This window comes from Salmo salar, chromosome 13 (genome assembly GCF_965601325.2).
Source record: "Salmo salar chromosome 13, fSalSal1, whole genome shotgun sequence".
In the NCBI taxonomy this organism is placed as follows: Eukaryota; Metazoa; Chordata; class Actinopteri; order Salmoniformes; family Salmonidae; genus Salmo; species Salmo salar.
In genome coordinates, this window is record NC_138303.1 from 32,284,170 (window position 1) to 32,300,397 (window position 16,228).

The 16,228-nt window shown below is 42.4% G+C and overlaps 1 protein-coding gene across 4 annotated transcripts in view; it reads left to right on the plus strand.

The window, feature by feature from the left end:
• LOC106566874 (E3 ubiquitin-protein ligase MIB2) overlaps positions 1–16,228 on the plus strand; it is a 74,386-nt gene that overhangs the window by 33,376 nt on the left and 24,782 nt on the right. For 3 of the 4 annotated variants that reach the window (XM_014135383.3, XM_014135384.3, XM_045693128.2), the window contains exons 4-9: positions 5,930–6,036; positions 8,145–8,339; positions 10,049–10,191; positions 10,553–10,660; positions 11,363–11,467; positions 15,662–15,824. In XM_014135383.3, coding sequence (XP_013990858.3) covers positions 5,930–6,036; positions 8,145–8,339; positions 10,049–10,191; positions 10,553–10,660; positions 11,363–11,467; positions 15,662–15,824 — 821 coding nt within the window. The remainder of the gene's footprint in view (positions 1–5,929; positions 6,037–8,144; positions 8,340–10,048; positions 10,192–10,552; positions 10,661–11,362; positions 11,468–15,661; positions 15,825–16,228) is intronic. The other variant, XM_045693129.2, reaches the window with a different exon arrangement.

Genomic DNA, 16,228 nt, shown 5'->3' on the forward strand with positions numbered 1-16,228 from the left:
ATGATAATCACATAATAAGTTGCATGGACTCACTCTGTGTGCAATAATAGTGTTTAACATGATTTTTGAATGATTACTTCATCTCTGTACCCCACACATACAATTATCTGTAAGGTCCCTCAGTCGAGCAGTGAATTTCAAACACTGATTCAACCACAAAGACCAGTGAGTATACAGTGAATGTTCCTGAGTGGCCTTACAGTTTTGATTTAAATCTACTTGAACATCTATAGCAAGACCTGTTAATGGTTGTCTAGCAATGATCAACAACCAATTTGACAGAGCTTGAAGAATTTTGAAAAGATAAATGGGCAAATGTTGCACAATCCAGGTGTGGAAAGCTCTTAGAGATTTAACCAGAAAGACTCACAGCTGTAATCGCTGCCAAAGGTGATTCTACAAAGTATTGACTCAGGGGTGTGAATACTTAGGTAACTTAGATATTTCTGTATTTCATTTTCAATAAATTTGCCAAGATTTCAAAAAACATGTTTTCCCTTGTTCATTATGGAGTATTTAATCAACTAAAGTCAAATTGTATTTGTTACATGTGACAAATACAATTTGTACAACAATGAAATGCTTACTTACAAGCCCTTAACCAACAATACAGTTTTAAGAATATACAGAAAAAAAGTAAGAGATAAGAATAACAAATAATTAAAGAGTAGCAGTAAATCACAATAGCGGGGCTATATACAGGGGGTACCCGTACAGAGTCAATGTGCGGGGGCATTGGTGTCGAGGTAATATGTACATGTAGGTAGAATCCATTTTGAATTCAGGCTGAAACACATTCAAATGTGGAATAAGTCAAGGGGTATGAATACTTTCTGAAGTGTGTGTGTGTGTGTGTGTGAGTGAGTTAGTTAGTGAGAGAGTCCTCAGTGATGTCATCCAAAGCGCTACAGTCTGTCTCGCATCTCATAAGACCTGGTCCGTCTTAAGAAAATGCAGGCATTCAATCTGTCCCAAATTGATATTGGGGGAGCCGAGAAGTTGGCTGGCTTCTATGATGAGGGAGGCCCTGCTTTATTTTGCTCATCAATTGTGATAGAGGGATTGGATCTGGGCTCAGCAGCACAGCTAATGGGATTAATTTAATGTCGGAGACGGAGAGAGTAGCCGAGCAGGTGGCTCAGCTGAGGGTTTAAAGCAGAGAGAGAGCCACTGTTAGGCACACACTGCCATGGGTTCGGAGGGTTCTTATTGAGTAGTACAGGACCTGCAGTGCCAGAGTTTTGTTGTATTGTAATTAACCCACTTAATAATGGGATTAGCATGTTAGCAAAATGTCATGTAAATTCTAATCAAGCAAGAGAAAAGACTTTCAATTTCTTCAAACAATCAACCTATAATACCGATTTAATTATTGCAATAATGGAGCTGGTCAACGACCACCCGTAGGTGATCATTGGGAGCCCAATAATACAGAAGATGCAAGAGGTTTATATAGAAACCCCAAAACTGCTTAGTCATGGTTGGTTCCACCCCTCCCCAGCAGATCGGGGCATCATAAGCTACTGTGGTTTCTTCTTTGTCTTATGCCTTGTGACCAAGTTACTCAGAAGCAAAGATGATTGGAAACAATACAGGTCTATTCTGTTCCTCAAGTTTATCTCTATCCCATGTCCTTAACTACACGCCCAGACCAGCTGCGGTGAGTGAACGTGGAAGAGAGGAACCATCCCTGAGGCGGGGGAAGTGGTGAAACTATCTTGTAGTTTCAACCCTCCATATGTGCACAGCAATATGCCTTCTTTATTCCTTTAAGCAGAGAGCTCTTTACGATCACTAAGTTCCAATACTAAGATCCTATTATGAAGCTACAGATAATTATATAGGTACCTAATATCTAATAGATCCTGAAAATACATGTTTTTTTCCCTCACAAGTCTCACCTTCCTCATTGAAGTGTGTTGTGAGGTAATTAATAGTGGCTGAGTGTGAATACAGATTTGGAAGTGAGGTGCCAGTGGATGTTCTGTGATTTTCCTTAATACAGGATGTTCATTACCATGTGTGTGCCCAGTCTGTGATCATCTGGATAGAGGCTGGGTCATCTGGATACACTCTAATAATGTAGTGTATGTGTTTTGTAGAGTGTTTTGTCACATGTGTGTATAATAACCAAGTGTTCACAATGACATGTTTGGTCACCGTTGTTCATGGTAAGTGGTGTGTATCGTCTTGACGTGTGTGTGTAGGTTATGGCGTGTTGACGGTGCCCTGTGCAGCATATGGGTGTCCATATGTTTACTGAGGGGGGGGGTGGAAACGCAACAACAACTTTGCGGTTGGCTAATCGTCTCCGGCACACACACATACTCCTCTCTCTCTCTCACACACACACACACACACACACACACACACACACACACACACACACACACACACACACACACACACACACACACACACACACACACACACACACACACACACACACACACAGATGCAGAGGCCCTGTCAAGTAGGCTCAGTTTAATCCTTATCCTGCATATCTGGCAATTCAGCATCTCTCTACCTCCTACTGGTCATGTTTCAGCTCACCACATCCTCTATCTCAGTCTGTATCTCACATCCTCTATCTCAGAGAGACCGTTGGTCAGGCAGGATTACATATTTTGCCCAATGGTATCTGGACCCATAAATTCCTTAAAGTGGTGTTTTTAATCTGGCTAACATCTATTGTTGAAAGCAGCCCATTAACAACCTCCACCCTAATCTACCAATCTACCAACTCAGGAAATCCTGCTGTATAAGCCAGCATTGTTTTATTCAGGTCTTATCCCCACCGCATCATCATCTTTCCATGGAATTCTCTGAAAATCATGTTGCGTACCAACCCTCTCACCGCCTGTGGCCGTACACAGTAAACGCAGTGTCTGCAGCAAAGGCCTATAGTTGAAGTTGGAAGTTTACATACACCTTAGCCAAATACATTTAAACTCAGTTTTTCACAATTCCTGACATTTAATCCTAGTAAAAATTCCCTGACTTAGTTCAGTTAGGATCAACACTTTATTTTAAGAATGTGAAACGTCAGAATAATAGTAGTGATTTTATTTAGGCTTTTATTTCTTTCATCACATTCCCAGTGGGTCAGAAGTTTACATACACTCAATTAGTATTTGGTAGAATTGCCTTTAAATTGTTTAACTTCGGTCAAACATTTTGGGTAGCCTTTCACAAGCTCCCACAATAAGTTGGGTGAATTTTGGCCCATTCCCCCTGACAGAGCTGGTGTAACTGAGTCAGGTTTGAAGGCTTCCTTGCTCGCACACGCTTTTTCAGTTCTGCCCACAAATTTCCTATATGATTGAGGGGTCAGGGCTTTGTGATGGCCACTCAAATACCTTGACTTTGTAGTCCTTAAGCCATTTTGCCACAACTTTGGAAGTATGCTTGGGGTCATTGTCCATTTGGAAGACCCATTTGCAACCAAGCTTTAACTTCCTGACTGATATCTTGAGATGTTGCTTCAATATATCCACATAATTTTCCTCCCTCATGATGCCATTTATTTTGTGAAGTGTACCAGTCCCTCCTGCAGCAAAGCACCCCCACAACATGATGCTGCCACTCCCGTGCTTCATGATTGGAATGGTGTTCTTCGACTTGCAAGCCTCCCCCTTTTTCCTCCAAACATAACGATGGTCATTATGGTCAAACAGTTCTATTTTTGTTTCATCAGACCAGAGGACATTTGTCCAAAAAATACAATCTTTGTCCCCATGTGCAGTTGCAAACCGTAGTCTGGCATTTTATGGCGGTTTTGGAGCAGTGGCTTCTTTCTTGCTGAGCGTCCTTTCAGGTTATGTCGATATAGGACTCGTTTTACTGTGGATATAGATACTTTTGTACTTGTTTCCTCCAGCATCTTCACAAGGTCCTTTTGGTGTTGTTCTGGGATTGATTTGCACTTCTTGCACCAAAGTACGTTCATCTCTAGGAGACAGAATGCATCTCCTTCCTGAGCAGTATGACGGCTGCGTGGTCCCATGGTGTTTATACTTGCGTACTATTGTTTGTACAGATGAACGTGGTACATTCAGGCGTTTGGAAATTACTCCCAAAGATGAACCAGACTTGTGGAGGTCTGCAATTGTTTTTCTGAGGTCTTTGCTGATTTTTGTCATTTTCCCATAATGTCAAGCAAAGAGACACTGAGTTTGAAGGTAGGCCTTGAAATACATCCACAGGTACACCTCCAATTGACTCAAATTATGTCAATTAGCCTATCAGAAGCTTCTAAAGCCATGACATAATTTTCTGGAATTTTCCAAGCTGTTTAAAGGCAAAGTCAACTTAGTGTATGTAAACTTCTGACCCACTGGAATTGTGATACAGTGAATATAAGTGAAATAATCTGTTTGTTAACAATGGTTAGAAAAATTACTTGTGTAATGCACAAAGTAGATTGCCAAAACTAGAAATTTGTGGAGTGGTTGAAAAACGAGTTTTAATAACTCCAACCTAAGTGTATGTAAACTTCAGACTTCAACTGTATATATGTACACCCGTATGTATGCTCACAGGACCATTTGGCACAGAAAGCTTAATAAGGGCCATATGTTATCTCCGTGGTGACGCGGATGTATTTTTGTAACATGCACTATCTTAGCTGTGCTGTCTGACATTGTGCTTCCTGATTGCGCTTCTGTCTAGGGATTAGTCCTCAAATCTCTGATTTTAGACACATGCCACCTCACCCCCCCATTGTCCGTGGCCACACAGCCCACACCAGGATTTACTGTCAGTCTACAGTCAGCCTCCAAGAAGCAAAGGTGCCACCGGCTTCTTCTTCTAAGGCCAACGTGCCTCACAATCTGACCTGATTAGTTCGGAAGATAACCAGGGCTAGCTTCGTTTTTTTCCCCCACGTTTGCATTGGACACCACTCGCAGCCGAAGGGAGAGTGACGCGTAGGTGTAGCAAAGCCTCTCTTCATCCCAGAGGAAGAACACCCACGGGAGGATTGTTTTACTTTGATTATAGTGGATTGAGAGAAATTCAAGTCAAGTATCCAGTCTTTCCCCAAGCTGCATGGCAGAATGAAACCTCAATGCTGACCTCGCAGAGAAAGTATGGGAATAGGCAGTTAATTTGCCCCTTTGAGATCTGACCAAATCTTTACCATAAGGTACGGCTCCTCCTAGACCCCTCCCCCTTTCTGATTTCTGAGGAATTTGATATAACTGCCTGCTTGAACCTGTTAAACAGGTCTGGGTTTTTGGCAGCCATATTCTGCTTGGTCTTGTGGTTGTGATGACATTGATGTCCCCTGTTGAGTAATTTAAGGGTTTTGCAGCATGTGTTTTCAGTTCACACCTCTCAGCCCACACCTCTCAACACCTCTCAGCCCTCAGCGATGCTGAACGACCCATCAAAAACAAAGACCTCTCCTTAATTTGGATGAGCAATCGAGCGCATGTATGCCATCTCCCCTTGGCAAGCATCCACCACAGAATAGACTCCCCTTTGTCTCCCCACCACCCTTACTGATTCAAGTGTCTTCTGAGTGTGTCTCAGTAACATAGCCCCAACATTGCTGTATCTTATAACCCTCTCTGACTTTCAGGCTAGTGTCTGTGACATAGCGTGTCTCTAAGCCAGAGAGCTGTTATATCTGGGCTGTTTGCCTGTGCCACTTAGTTGGACTATAATGTAGGCCAGACGGTTGGCTTACTTATTCGAGATAGCTATACGTTTTAAAGGGTTTTAGCTTCGGTTTTTCTGGAGGCCGATAAGAGAAGCATTTCGAACAAGCTTCTGTCAGTCAGTGGTTATGTTTCTGAAACTGTACAATGTCATTTGGACAGAACATTCTGGATACACTCCATGATGTTGTATCACAAGTCATAATGCTATCTTCTTGCCATAGTGTTTCATTGAGAATGTGGTTTGTACTTTTTGCCTTTCACAGAGTGTGCTTGGCCCCGAGGCAGAATCTCCCACGGATCATCCTCAAAGGAATCTTTCAAGGGGTGAAAGTGGTACGCGGACCTGACTGGGACTGGGGAAACCAAGACGGTGAGGGAGTGAGCGGAGAAATCCATCCATAGTGACCAGGGCCTCTTGTTTACCAGTGTGGCAATGTTGTTGTTTCAACTGTTTCACCATGACCCCTTAACCTCATTCCATTATACTCTAATGTTCTCTAATTACCCTGCAAAGTGACAGTGTGAACTGGTGTGTTTGTGCTTCAAGATTCTTTCCCAACCCAAAAGTGTCTCATTGAGTCTGTTTAACAGTTGTTTCTTAACGATCAGGTTTATTTTTCCTTTCGTACCGTTTCCCCTCTAGTGTAGTTGAATATACCAAGAAGTCACATGAATTCTAATTATAGAATGTGCTGCAACTCCGGGGAGGAAAAAAATTGTCTTTGGGGTTATTTAGTTAATTTTGGGACATGGCCTTTGTGGCTACTGTGCTGTTGGGTTTCTGTGGGTTCGCATAACATTTAGAGTCAAGAGAATTTGTCTCTCAATGGCAAATTATTAGGAAAGAAACAGATTTTCCATACAAGTACTAAATTAACTCTTTGCAGTCTGTGGAAAGTTTGATAATTGTTCCTTTCAATTTCAAAACCCTTGAATATCATTGCCTCTAAGGCTGGAGAAATCTGTCATTAGCTCTTTGTATTACCTCATGTGGGGTCAGAACCGGGAATGGCATTGGGTCCTCTCTGTGCTAAAGCACTGGCGAATGAGTCAAAATGTCCTATGGTGTCTTTGAAAGTGAACCACTGGGGTCTAAGTCAGTCATCATCAATCTTTAAGCAGCATGCGGTAAGTGCATAGGGACATTCTGGGTATGCTTAGAGGAGAGGCTGTCCCTTACCTGAGTCCTGTCCTGAACTGAAGTTACCTGGCAGGCTGTGTAATCCTTGATTACATTATAATCCTTGATGTAACTGTTAACCTGCATAAACTAGGCTATACAATGTCAGGTTCTCTATGTTTGTGGTGGAAACTGAATGTAGTATTTGATGACATTTTACCTTGAAGCAAGTCAGTATGTAATAAAGTAGATGCGTATCGTTGTGGTAGTAAATCAATGTATTTTATTGTATTGCATCTTGTGTCCGGTACAGTAGTTGAGAATGTGAGGGGTGCTAGCCCCAGCCTCTCAGTTTGCTTTGTTTTGTGTTCTTCTTTGTTTGATCTCTCACTTCTAACCAGAGTCAAAGGGATGATTGGAGAAACCTTGTTTGGATTATCCATTTAGATTGGTCTTTGAAAACCTTTTCAGCATCCAGAGCACAGATTGGAGTCATGATCCTACTTGTTGTTTCTTACTTTCAGTATGTGATGTTGAATTAGCCAAGTCTATAATTGACAAGATTCCTGTACCAGAGTATGGTCTTTGTGCAGTGTGTTCCCACAATAAGATTGAACATGTGGATGTGAAACACTGATGGGCACCATCTCCTGTTTAAACATTGGGTGTGTTTGTAAATTCATCCTGGCTATCTACTCTGATTTCAGAGCACTCTTGTCAGTGAGCGCAGAATAACTGATTAATTTATGAACTCGCAACACCCATTGAATATGACTGGTGTCAGTAAATGTCAGCCAAAAATATAACTCAATTGTTGCCTTCAGCACAGTTACAGTCACCAACCCTCTGGATAACATGAAAACAGCCTAACCAGCTCTGCTAGGACCAGTAAAATGGTCAGAGTGAGGTGTTCTCTCATTTGTGTCTGGAACTAGTTAGCAAGCTAGCCAGTTAGCTTGGGTGCTTTACTGCTGTTGAGGTCAAAACGCTCGGATCAACCCTACCCCTCTGCCGGAGTGTCCAGTGTGCGCTCTGAACGCTCAGAGAGCGAAACACTCTGAATTTACTTACGGACAGTCTGACAACGCTCTGAATTTACAAACACCCAAAGCGCACTCTGATCACAGTCTGGCACTCCAAAATGCATTTACGAACATACCTATTGTGTCTTTGAAGGGGTAATGTCCTACCTATGCACGTAATCAAACTACACAAAATATAATTGTTTCCATTGTGCTTGATATATTCACCCTAACTATCTTCTCATTATTCTTAATTTTTCCCCAATAAGCCTATTTTACTTGCTCTCTTCGGTTTTTCACTTCTCTCATACTCCTACACCGCGTGTGCGTGTGCAGGAGGAGAGGGTAAGGTTGGAAAGGTGGTGGACATCCGTGGCTGGGACACAGAGTCTGGTCGCAGTGTGGCTAGTGTCACCTGGTCCAATGGCACCACCAACGTCTACCGATTGGGTCACAAGGGCAAGGTAGACCTCAAATACGTGTCGGACGTCCAGGGAGGCTTCTACTACAAAGACCACCTACCAAAGCTTGGTATGAACCAAGGGGGATAGACTTTAAGTTTCTGCCTGTTGTTAAAGAAGCATGCTTGTTTTCGTAATTCATCAAATTGTATACACTACCGAACAAAAGTTTTAGAACACCTACTCATTCAAGGGTTTTTCTTTATTTTTTACAAATTTTCTACATTATAGAAAAATAGTGAAGACATCAAAACTGGGAAATAACACATATGGAATCATGTAGTAACCAAAAAAGTGTTAAACAAATGAAAATGTATTTTATATTTGAGATTCTTTAAATAGCCACCCTTTGCCTTGATGACAGCTTTGCACACTCTTTGCATTCTCTCAACCAGCTTCATGAGGTAGTCATCTGGAATGCATTTCAATTAACAGGTGTGCCTTCTTAAAAGTACATTTTTAAAATCTATTTCATTCTTAATGTGTTTGAGACAGTCAGACAATCTGTTGTGACAAGGTAGGGGGGTTATACAGAAGATAGCCCTATCTGAAAAGACCAAGTCCATATTATGGCAAGAACAGCTCAAATAAGCAAAGAGAAACGACAGTCCGTCATTACTTTAAGACATGAAGGTCAGTGAATACGGAACATTTCTAGAACTTTGAACATTTATTCAAGTGCAGTCGCAAAAACCATCAAGTGCTATGATGAAACTGGCTCTCATGAGGACCGCCACAGGGATGGAAGACCCAGAGTTACCTCTGCTCCAGACTATAAGTTCATTAGAGTTACCAGCCTCAGAAATTGGAGCAAAAATAAATGCTTCACAGAGTTCAAGTAACAGACACATCTCAACACCAAATGTTCAGAAGAGGCCGTGTGAATCAGGCCTTCATGGTCAAATTGTTGCAAAGAAACCACTACTAAATGACACCAATGAGAAGAAGAGACTTGCTTGGGCCAAGAAACACAAGATTTTTGGTTACAACCGCCCTGTCTTTGTGAGACGCGGTGTGGGTGAACGGATGATCTCCGCATGTGTATTTCCCACCGTAAAGCATGGAGGAGGAGGTGTTATGGTGTGGGGGTGCCTTGCTGGTGACACTGTCAGTGATTTATTTAGAATTCAAGGCACACTTAACCAGCATGGCTACCACAGAATTCTGCAGTGATACGCCATCCCATCTGGTTTGGGCTTAGTGGGATTATCACTTGTTTTTCAACAGGACAATGACCCAACACACCCCCAGGCTGTGTAAGGGCTATTTTACCAAGAAGGAGAGTCATGGAGTGCTGCATCAGATGACCTGGCCTCCACAATCCCGACCTCAACCAAATTGAGATGGTTGGGATGAGTCGGACTGCAGAGTGAAGGAAAAGCAGCCAGCAAGTACTCAGCATATGTGGCAACTCCTTCAAGACTGTTGGAAAACTATTCCAGGTGAAGCTGATTGAGAGAATGCCAAAAGTGTGCAAAGCTGTCATCAAGGAAAAGAGTAGCTATTTGAAGAATCTAAAATCTAAAATATATTTTGATTTGTTTAATACTTTTTTTGGTTACTACATGATTCCATGTGTGTTATTTCATAGTTTTGATGTCTTCACTATTATTCTACAATGTAGAATATAGTAAAAATAAAGAAACTCTTGAATGAGTAGGTGTTCTAAAACTTTTGACCGGTAGTGTATGTATCCTACAGATCAATATGAAAGCCCTGCAGTAGAGTATGTTGTCACGTGTGTGTGTGTGTTTTTATCTATGGTTTGTGTGTACACAGGTGAGCATGCAGAACTGCAGAGGCAGGAGAGTGCAGAAGGCCACACCTTCAACCAGGGGGACAAGGTGAAGTGTCTCCTGGAAGTAGACATCCTCAGACAGATGCAAGAGGGCCACGGAGGGTGGAACCCCAAAATGGCAGAGGTACTAAACTAAACTCTCTCCAAGTCAATTGGTGGAATTTCTCTGACATAATCTTATCAAAAGAGTCTTACCTCATTCCAAGCTTTCTCCAGTCGTAGAACTACTTTGAAGTGTATGCCACGTTGTCACTGCATGTGCTATGTTAGGCAAGTACTGGTTCAAATTCTGAGTACCGTATCCCCATTTTGAACCTTTGAACCCAGGTTTATGTAACGTTGCCGGCGTGAATGGTCTCTGGTGTGCAATAAAACAAAATCAACAAGCACGTATTACTTTCAAATCAATTGAGCCAGCGAAATGACAATGCCAAGGCCGGCCACAATCGGCGACTGCAAATCAAATCTGATTTGTGTGTTTACAGTACATCTGCAAAATCGGGACGGTACACAGAATCACTGACCGGGGAGATGTCAGAGTCCAGTACAGCAACAACATCCGCTGGACTTTCCACCCAGGTGCCCTGACCAAGGTACTCTAGTTCTACCAGTGAGAAATGAATACAGGCTCACAGCATGGTCTTATACTGGCATTAGCTAGCGATGTGATGCTAATCAAATCAAATTGTATTGGTCACATACACATATTTAGCAGATGTTATAATGGGTGTAGCGAAATGCTTGTGTTTCTAGCTCCAACAGTGCAGTAGTATCTAACAATTTACAACAATACACGCAAATCTAAAAGTAAAAGTATCGAATTAAGAAATATATAAATATTAGGACGAGCAATGACTATGACTATTAGGACGAGGGGCATTGACTAAAATACAAAAATAGAATACATTATGTACATATGAAAAGAGTAAATCAGTATGTAAACATTATTAAAGTGACTAGTGTTCCATTATTAAAGTGGCCAGTGATTCCATGTCTAAGGTGCAGGGTTGAGTAACCGGGTGGTAGCCGGCTAGTGATGGCTATTTAACAGTCTGATGGCCTTGAGTTAGAAGTTGTTTTTCAGTCTCTCAGTCCCAGCTTTGATGCACCTGAACTGACCTCACCTTCTGGATGGCAGCGGGGTGAACAGGCCGTGGCTCGGGTGGTTGATGTCCTTGATGATCTTTTTGGCCTTCCTCTGACATCGGGTGCTGTAGGTGTCCTGGATGCTGACAGATTAGCATTAGCATCACATCGCTAACAATTCGCTGTCTTCATCCCCTTTCTTGCCGTAGGTCAACACGTTTGGTGTGGGCGAGCTGGTGCGAGTACTAGAAGACATTGACAGTGTAAAGAGGCTTCAGGCTGGCCACGGAGAATGGACAGACAGCATGACACCAGTACGTTGACATAGGCTGAGGCTAACTACAGTGGGGGGAAAAAGTATTTGATCCCCTGCTGATTTTGTACATTTGCCCACTTACAAAGAAATGATCAGTCTATAATTTTAATGGTAGGTTTATTTCAACAGTGAGAGACAGAATAACAACAAAACAATCCAGAAAAACACATGTCAAAAATGTTATAAAATTATTTGCATTTTAATGAGGGAAATAAGTATTTGACCCCTCTGCAAAACATGACTTAGTACTTGGTGGCAAAACCCTTGTTGGCAATCACAGAGGTCTGACGTTTCTTGTAGTTGGCCACCAGGTTTGCACACATCTCAGGAGGGATTTTGTCCCACTCCTCTTTGCAGATCTTCTCCAAGTCATTAAGGTTTCGAGGCTGACGTTTGGCAACTCGAACCTTCAGCTCCCTCCACAGATTTTCTATGGGATTAAGGTCTGGAGACTGGCTAGGCCACTCCAGGACCTTAATGTGCTTCTTCTTGAGCCACTCCTTTGTTGCCTTGGCCGTGTGTTTTGGGTCATTGTCATGCTGGTGTCGTGTCTTTGGCTATGCCGGATTAAGTGATATGACATGCTAACCTATAAAATTCTTTCTCTGTAATTAATATTACCTGATTAAGCTAATCATGTAAATGTAATTAACTAGAAAGTCGTTATCTTCCGAATAAACTCTTAAAATACTTAGTAAAATTTTACATCGATAGCAGTCAATATTAACCCTTATCTTATTTTCAGTCTCATAATGAAAGTTGTAAATTCTTGGCTATCTTCACGAACCCTGGCTAACAAGTTGAATCAGCAATACAAAATTGGGTTTAATTATTTATTTACTAAATACCTAAACTAATCACACAGAATTACAAATACACAGGATACAAATGATGTCATACAGAAAACATCCCTGGTGGACGGAACCTGTATGATGGCTGGTTACACAAAGGAAAGGGGGTTGGGCTTGAATGAAAGAGCGGGAAGACTTAGGAACAACGAAACAGCAGCTATGCTATCGTAAATACATTATCTTATGCATTACTAAATTACCGCCCATTTGGAAAAGGAAAATGCAATAAATATTTACTCTGAGCTGCGCTTCGGTAGATTGGTCGTAGATGTTGGCCGGGTTGGCCAACAGATCTTCCTGTCCTCGGAAGAATGTCTCTGGTGGTAAATTGGATACGTGGTGGTATCTTCGTCTGTTTGTTAGACTGGATCCGTTGTCCGTCCTTTCCTAGTCCACGTCTACAGCGGCTGCTGCTAACTCAACGGCTAGGAAGTATCACTTCTGTAGTGAATAAGCTCAAAGTTCATACCATTCGCCACCAAAGCTCACGCCGAGGTTGGCTTAGTTCTGTACTTGACGTGTTTCCTTCTAACGTAGAGGCTGCAGACCTCACGTACTGGAACATGTGGTTATCTTTTCGTCAAAGGCTTAGATAGTGGAGAGGGGGAAGGATATGTTTCATCGTTTATAACCCCTGTCTCTTCACAGGGGTGGGCCACTGATCAAGCAGGGCACTTTCCTTATGAAAACCCAATTCTCTCATTTGGAAGCTAAAATTACATTTAATCTCCTAACAAACAATTTCAATATCAAACATTTCAATTGCATAACAATTCCATGTGACTGATAACTAGAGGGTGTATACTTTCCCAGGTACAGTTTATGTCGTCCTGTCATCAGTCATAATGTCTCAGATGACAACCGAACTGACATCCATACTCATTACGTTCCAAAGCATATTTCCAACTGGTTTTATTACCAAAATATGGTTCCTTTCCCCATTTGTTTGATGTTCCCAGACTCTCTATATTTAACAGGACAGCAGTCCTTCAGGACAGCAGTCCTTCGGTAGGGTCAAAAAGAGAGGGGAAGGGAGAAAGGTATTTATGGGGGGGTCATAAACCTTACCCACAGGCCAACGTCATGACACTGGAATACCCATCCACGACCCATTTTCAATGCCCTGGCTGAGGGAAGGAGGTTCTCACCCAAGATTTGACGGTACATGGCCCCGTCCATCGTCCCTTTGATGCGGTGAAGTTGTCCTGTCCCCTTAGCAGAAAAACACCCCCAAAGCATAATGTTTCCACCTCCATGTTTGACGGTGGAGATGTTGTTCTTGGGGTCATAGGCAGCATTCCTCCTCCTCCAAACACGGCGAGTTGAGTTGATGCCAAAGAGCTCCATTTTGGTCTCATCTGACCACAACACTTTCACCAGTTGTCCTCCGAGTCATTCAGATGTTCATTGGCAAACTTCAGATGGGCATGTATATGTATTCTTGAGCAGGGGGACCTTGCGGGGGCTGCAGGATTTCAGTCCTTCACGGCGTAGTGTGTTACCAATTGTTTTCTTGGTGACTATGGTCCCAGCTGCCTTGAGATCATTGACAAGATCCTCCCGTGTAGTTGTGTGCTGATTCCTCACCGTTCTCATGATCATTGCAACTCCACGAGGTGAGATCTTGCATGGAGCCCCAGGCCGAGGGATATTGACAGTTATTTTGTGTTTCTTCCATTTGCGAATAATCGCACCAAATGTTGTCACCTTCTCACCAAGCTGCTTGGCTATGGTCTTGTAGCCCATTCCAGCCTTGTGTAGGTCTACAATCTTGTCCCTGACATCCTTGGAGAGCTCTTTGGTCTTGGTCATGGTGGAGAGTTTGGAATCTGATTGATTGATTGCTTCTGTGGACAGGTGTCTTTTATACAGGTAACAAACTGAGATTAGGAGCACTCCCTTTAAGAGTGTGCTCCTAATCTCAGCTCGTTACCTGTATAAATGACACCTGGGAGCCAGAAATCTTTCTGATTGAGAGGGGGTCAAATACTTATTTCCCTCATTAAAATGCAAATCAATTTATAACATTTTTGACATGCGTTTTTCAGGATTTTTTTGTTGTTATTCTGTCTCTCACTGTTCAAATAAACCTACCATTAAAATTATAGACTGATCATTTCTTTGTCAATGGGCAAACGTACAAAATCAGCAGGGGATCAAATACTTTTTTCCCACACTGTATCTGTAGCCTGACGCTAACTTCCTGTAGCCTGAGTGGGGAGATGGAAACTGAAAACTAGCTGTTATTGGCAGAGAGGTTTCGAACTCTCTTTCTTATTAAGACATCAGCATGCTTCAGTTAAGCAGGTACCTAGCCGAACTCGGCTAGCCGAACTGAACGAGTGTGCTCGCATACTCCCTTAAAAGACCTCTTCACTTGAAAAAAGCAGCAATAGTTACTGTTTGTCCATTTTGAGATGCCATAGCCAGTATACACTTCCTCAAAATAGTCAGAATTAATCTAAGATTACTCAAGAAATCTCATAAATGTTGACGTTTTTGCAGAAGAGATCTTAGTCAATCTTAGCAATTTTACATCAAAGATGTTTGGTGCAGTATTTCTTTATGAAGAAATGTGCATGAAAACGAATCATCTCTTGTTGAATGACAACAAAGAAATTGTCATTACCCTCACCGAAGTCCAAAACGAACAAAAACGTCACAAAATGTCATCATAATATATGCACAAACTCTACCGAACTGTTTCGGCTGGAAGCATGCAGATGCCTTTAGTCTATTAACTAATTTACCGCCTGGTGTATCTCATCCCACCAAAACAGGCTAACATTTCAGCCGGTCTTTTCAAACAGCTCTTACACTAAAGGGGCATTATCATTTTCACAATTTCACAGTATTTTTCCAACCTCATAGTGTGGGAATATATAGTATAAAACACAGGAAAAGCTAGTTTTCACTTCACTGGGCCTTTAAGGCTTCTGCGAAAACAAAGCATCATGATTATTTACCTATAAATAAAAGCCCTGAGAATTTCCCTGAGTGGCATGGGTAACTGAAAAGAGTGCATTTGAGATGGCAAGATGAATCATAGTTTGATGGAGGTTCTTTGAAACGCTCCTTCTCCTCTCATTCTTGGCCAGTGATAAGTGTTTATACCTAAAATCTTGTCATATCAGTGGTCGTGATGGAAAGGCAACAAAGTGAGAAAAGTGTAATGGGAAAGAATCCATAGGCCTGCTTACCTATCTGGTGTCCTAACACTGTCAATACCACTGTCTTTTCACTCTCCCCCCTCTCCTTCCTTATCTCCCTCTCTCTCCTCTGCCCTCCCACCCTTCTTCCTCCTCCTGTTTTTTACACCCCCTCCTTTCTCCTCCGATCAGGCCCTGGGGCAGATGGGCAAGGTGCTGAAGGTGTACGCAGATGGGGACCTGCGAGTGGCCTTCGGCGGCCAGACGTGGACCTTTAACCCGGCGTGCCTCTCAGCCCAAACCATGGAGATGGATGCCAACCTCATGACTGCTGAAAACCCCAATGAATCCGGAAGTAAGGACTACTTAGACCTCGCAAACAGGAGGAAGGGGGCCTCTTATCCAACAGTCATCCAGCGACCTCTGCTTTTTGTCCTTCCTTCCCCTTATTCCCCCTCTCCACACCTCCCTCTTCTTCCAGCACTCTTGCTGCAAGCCATGCATGTACTACTGGCCAAGGATTGTGACAGTGGCTGTCTGTTGCATAGACAGCCAATCATAACGCTGTTTCTCCTGGTCACTGTCTCCGCATGCATGGCCAACGGGTTTAATTTGCATGTCTCTGAAATGTCTGGTTTCTCTCTCCGTATCATGTCCCTGCATGTTGTAAATAAGAATTTGTTCTTAACTGACTTTCCTAGTTAAATAAAGGTTAAATATTTTTTTTTTAAATAAAACAAATGTTGGAGGGAAGCTCCA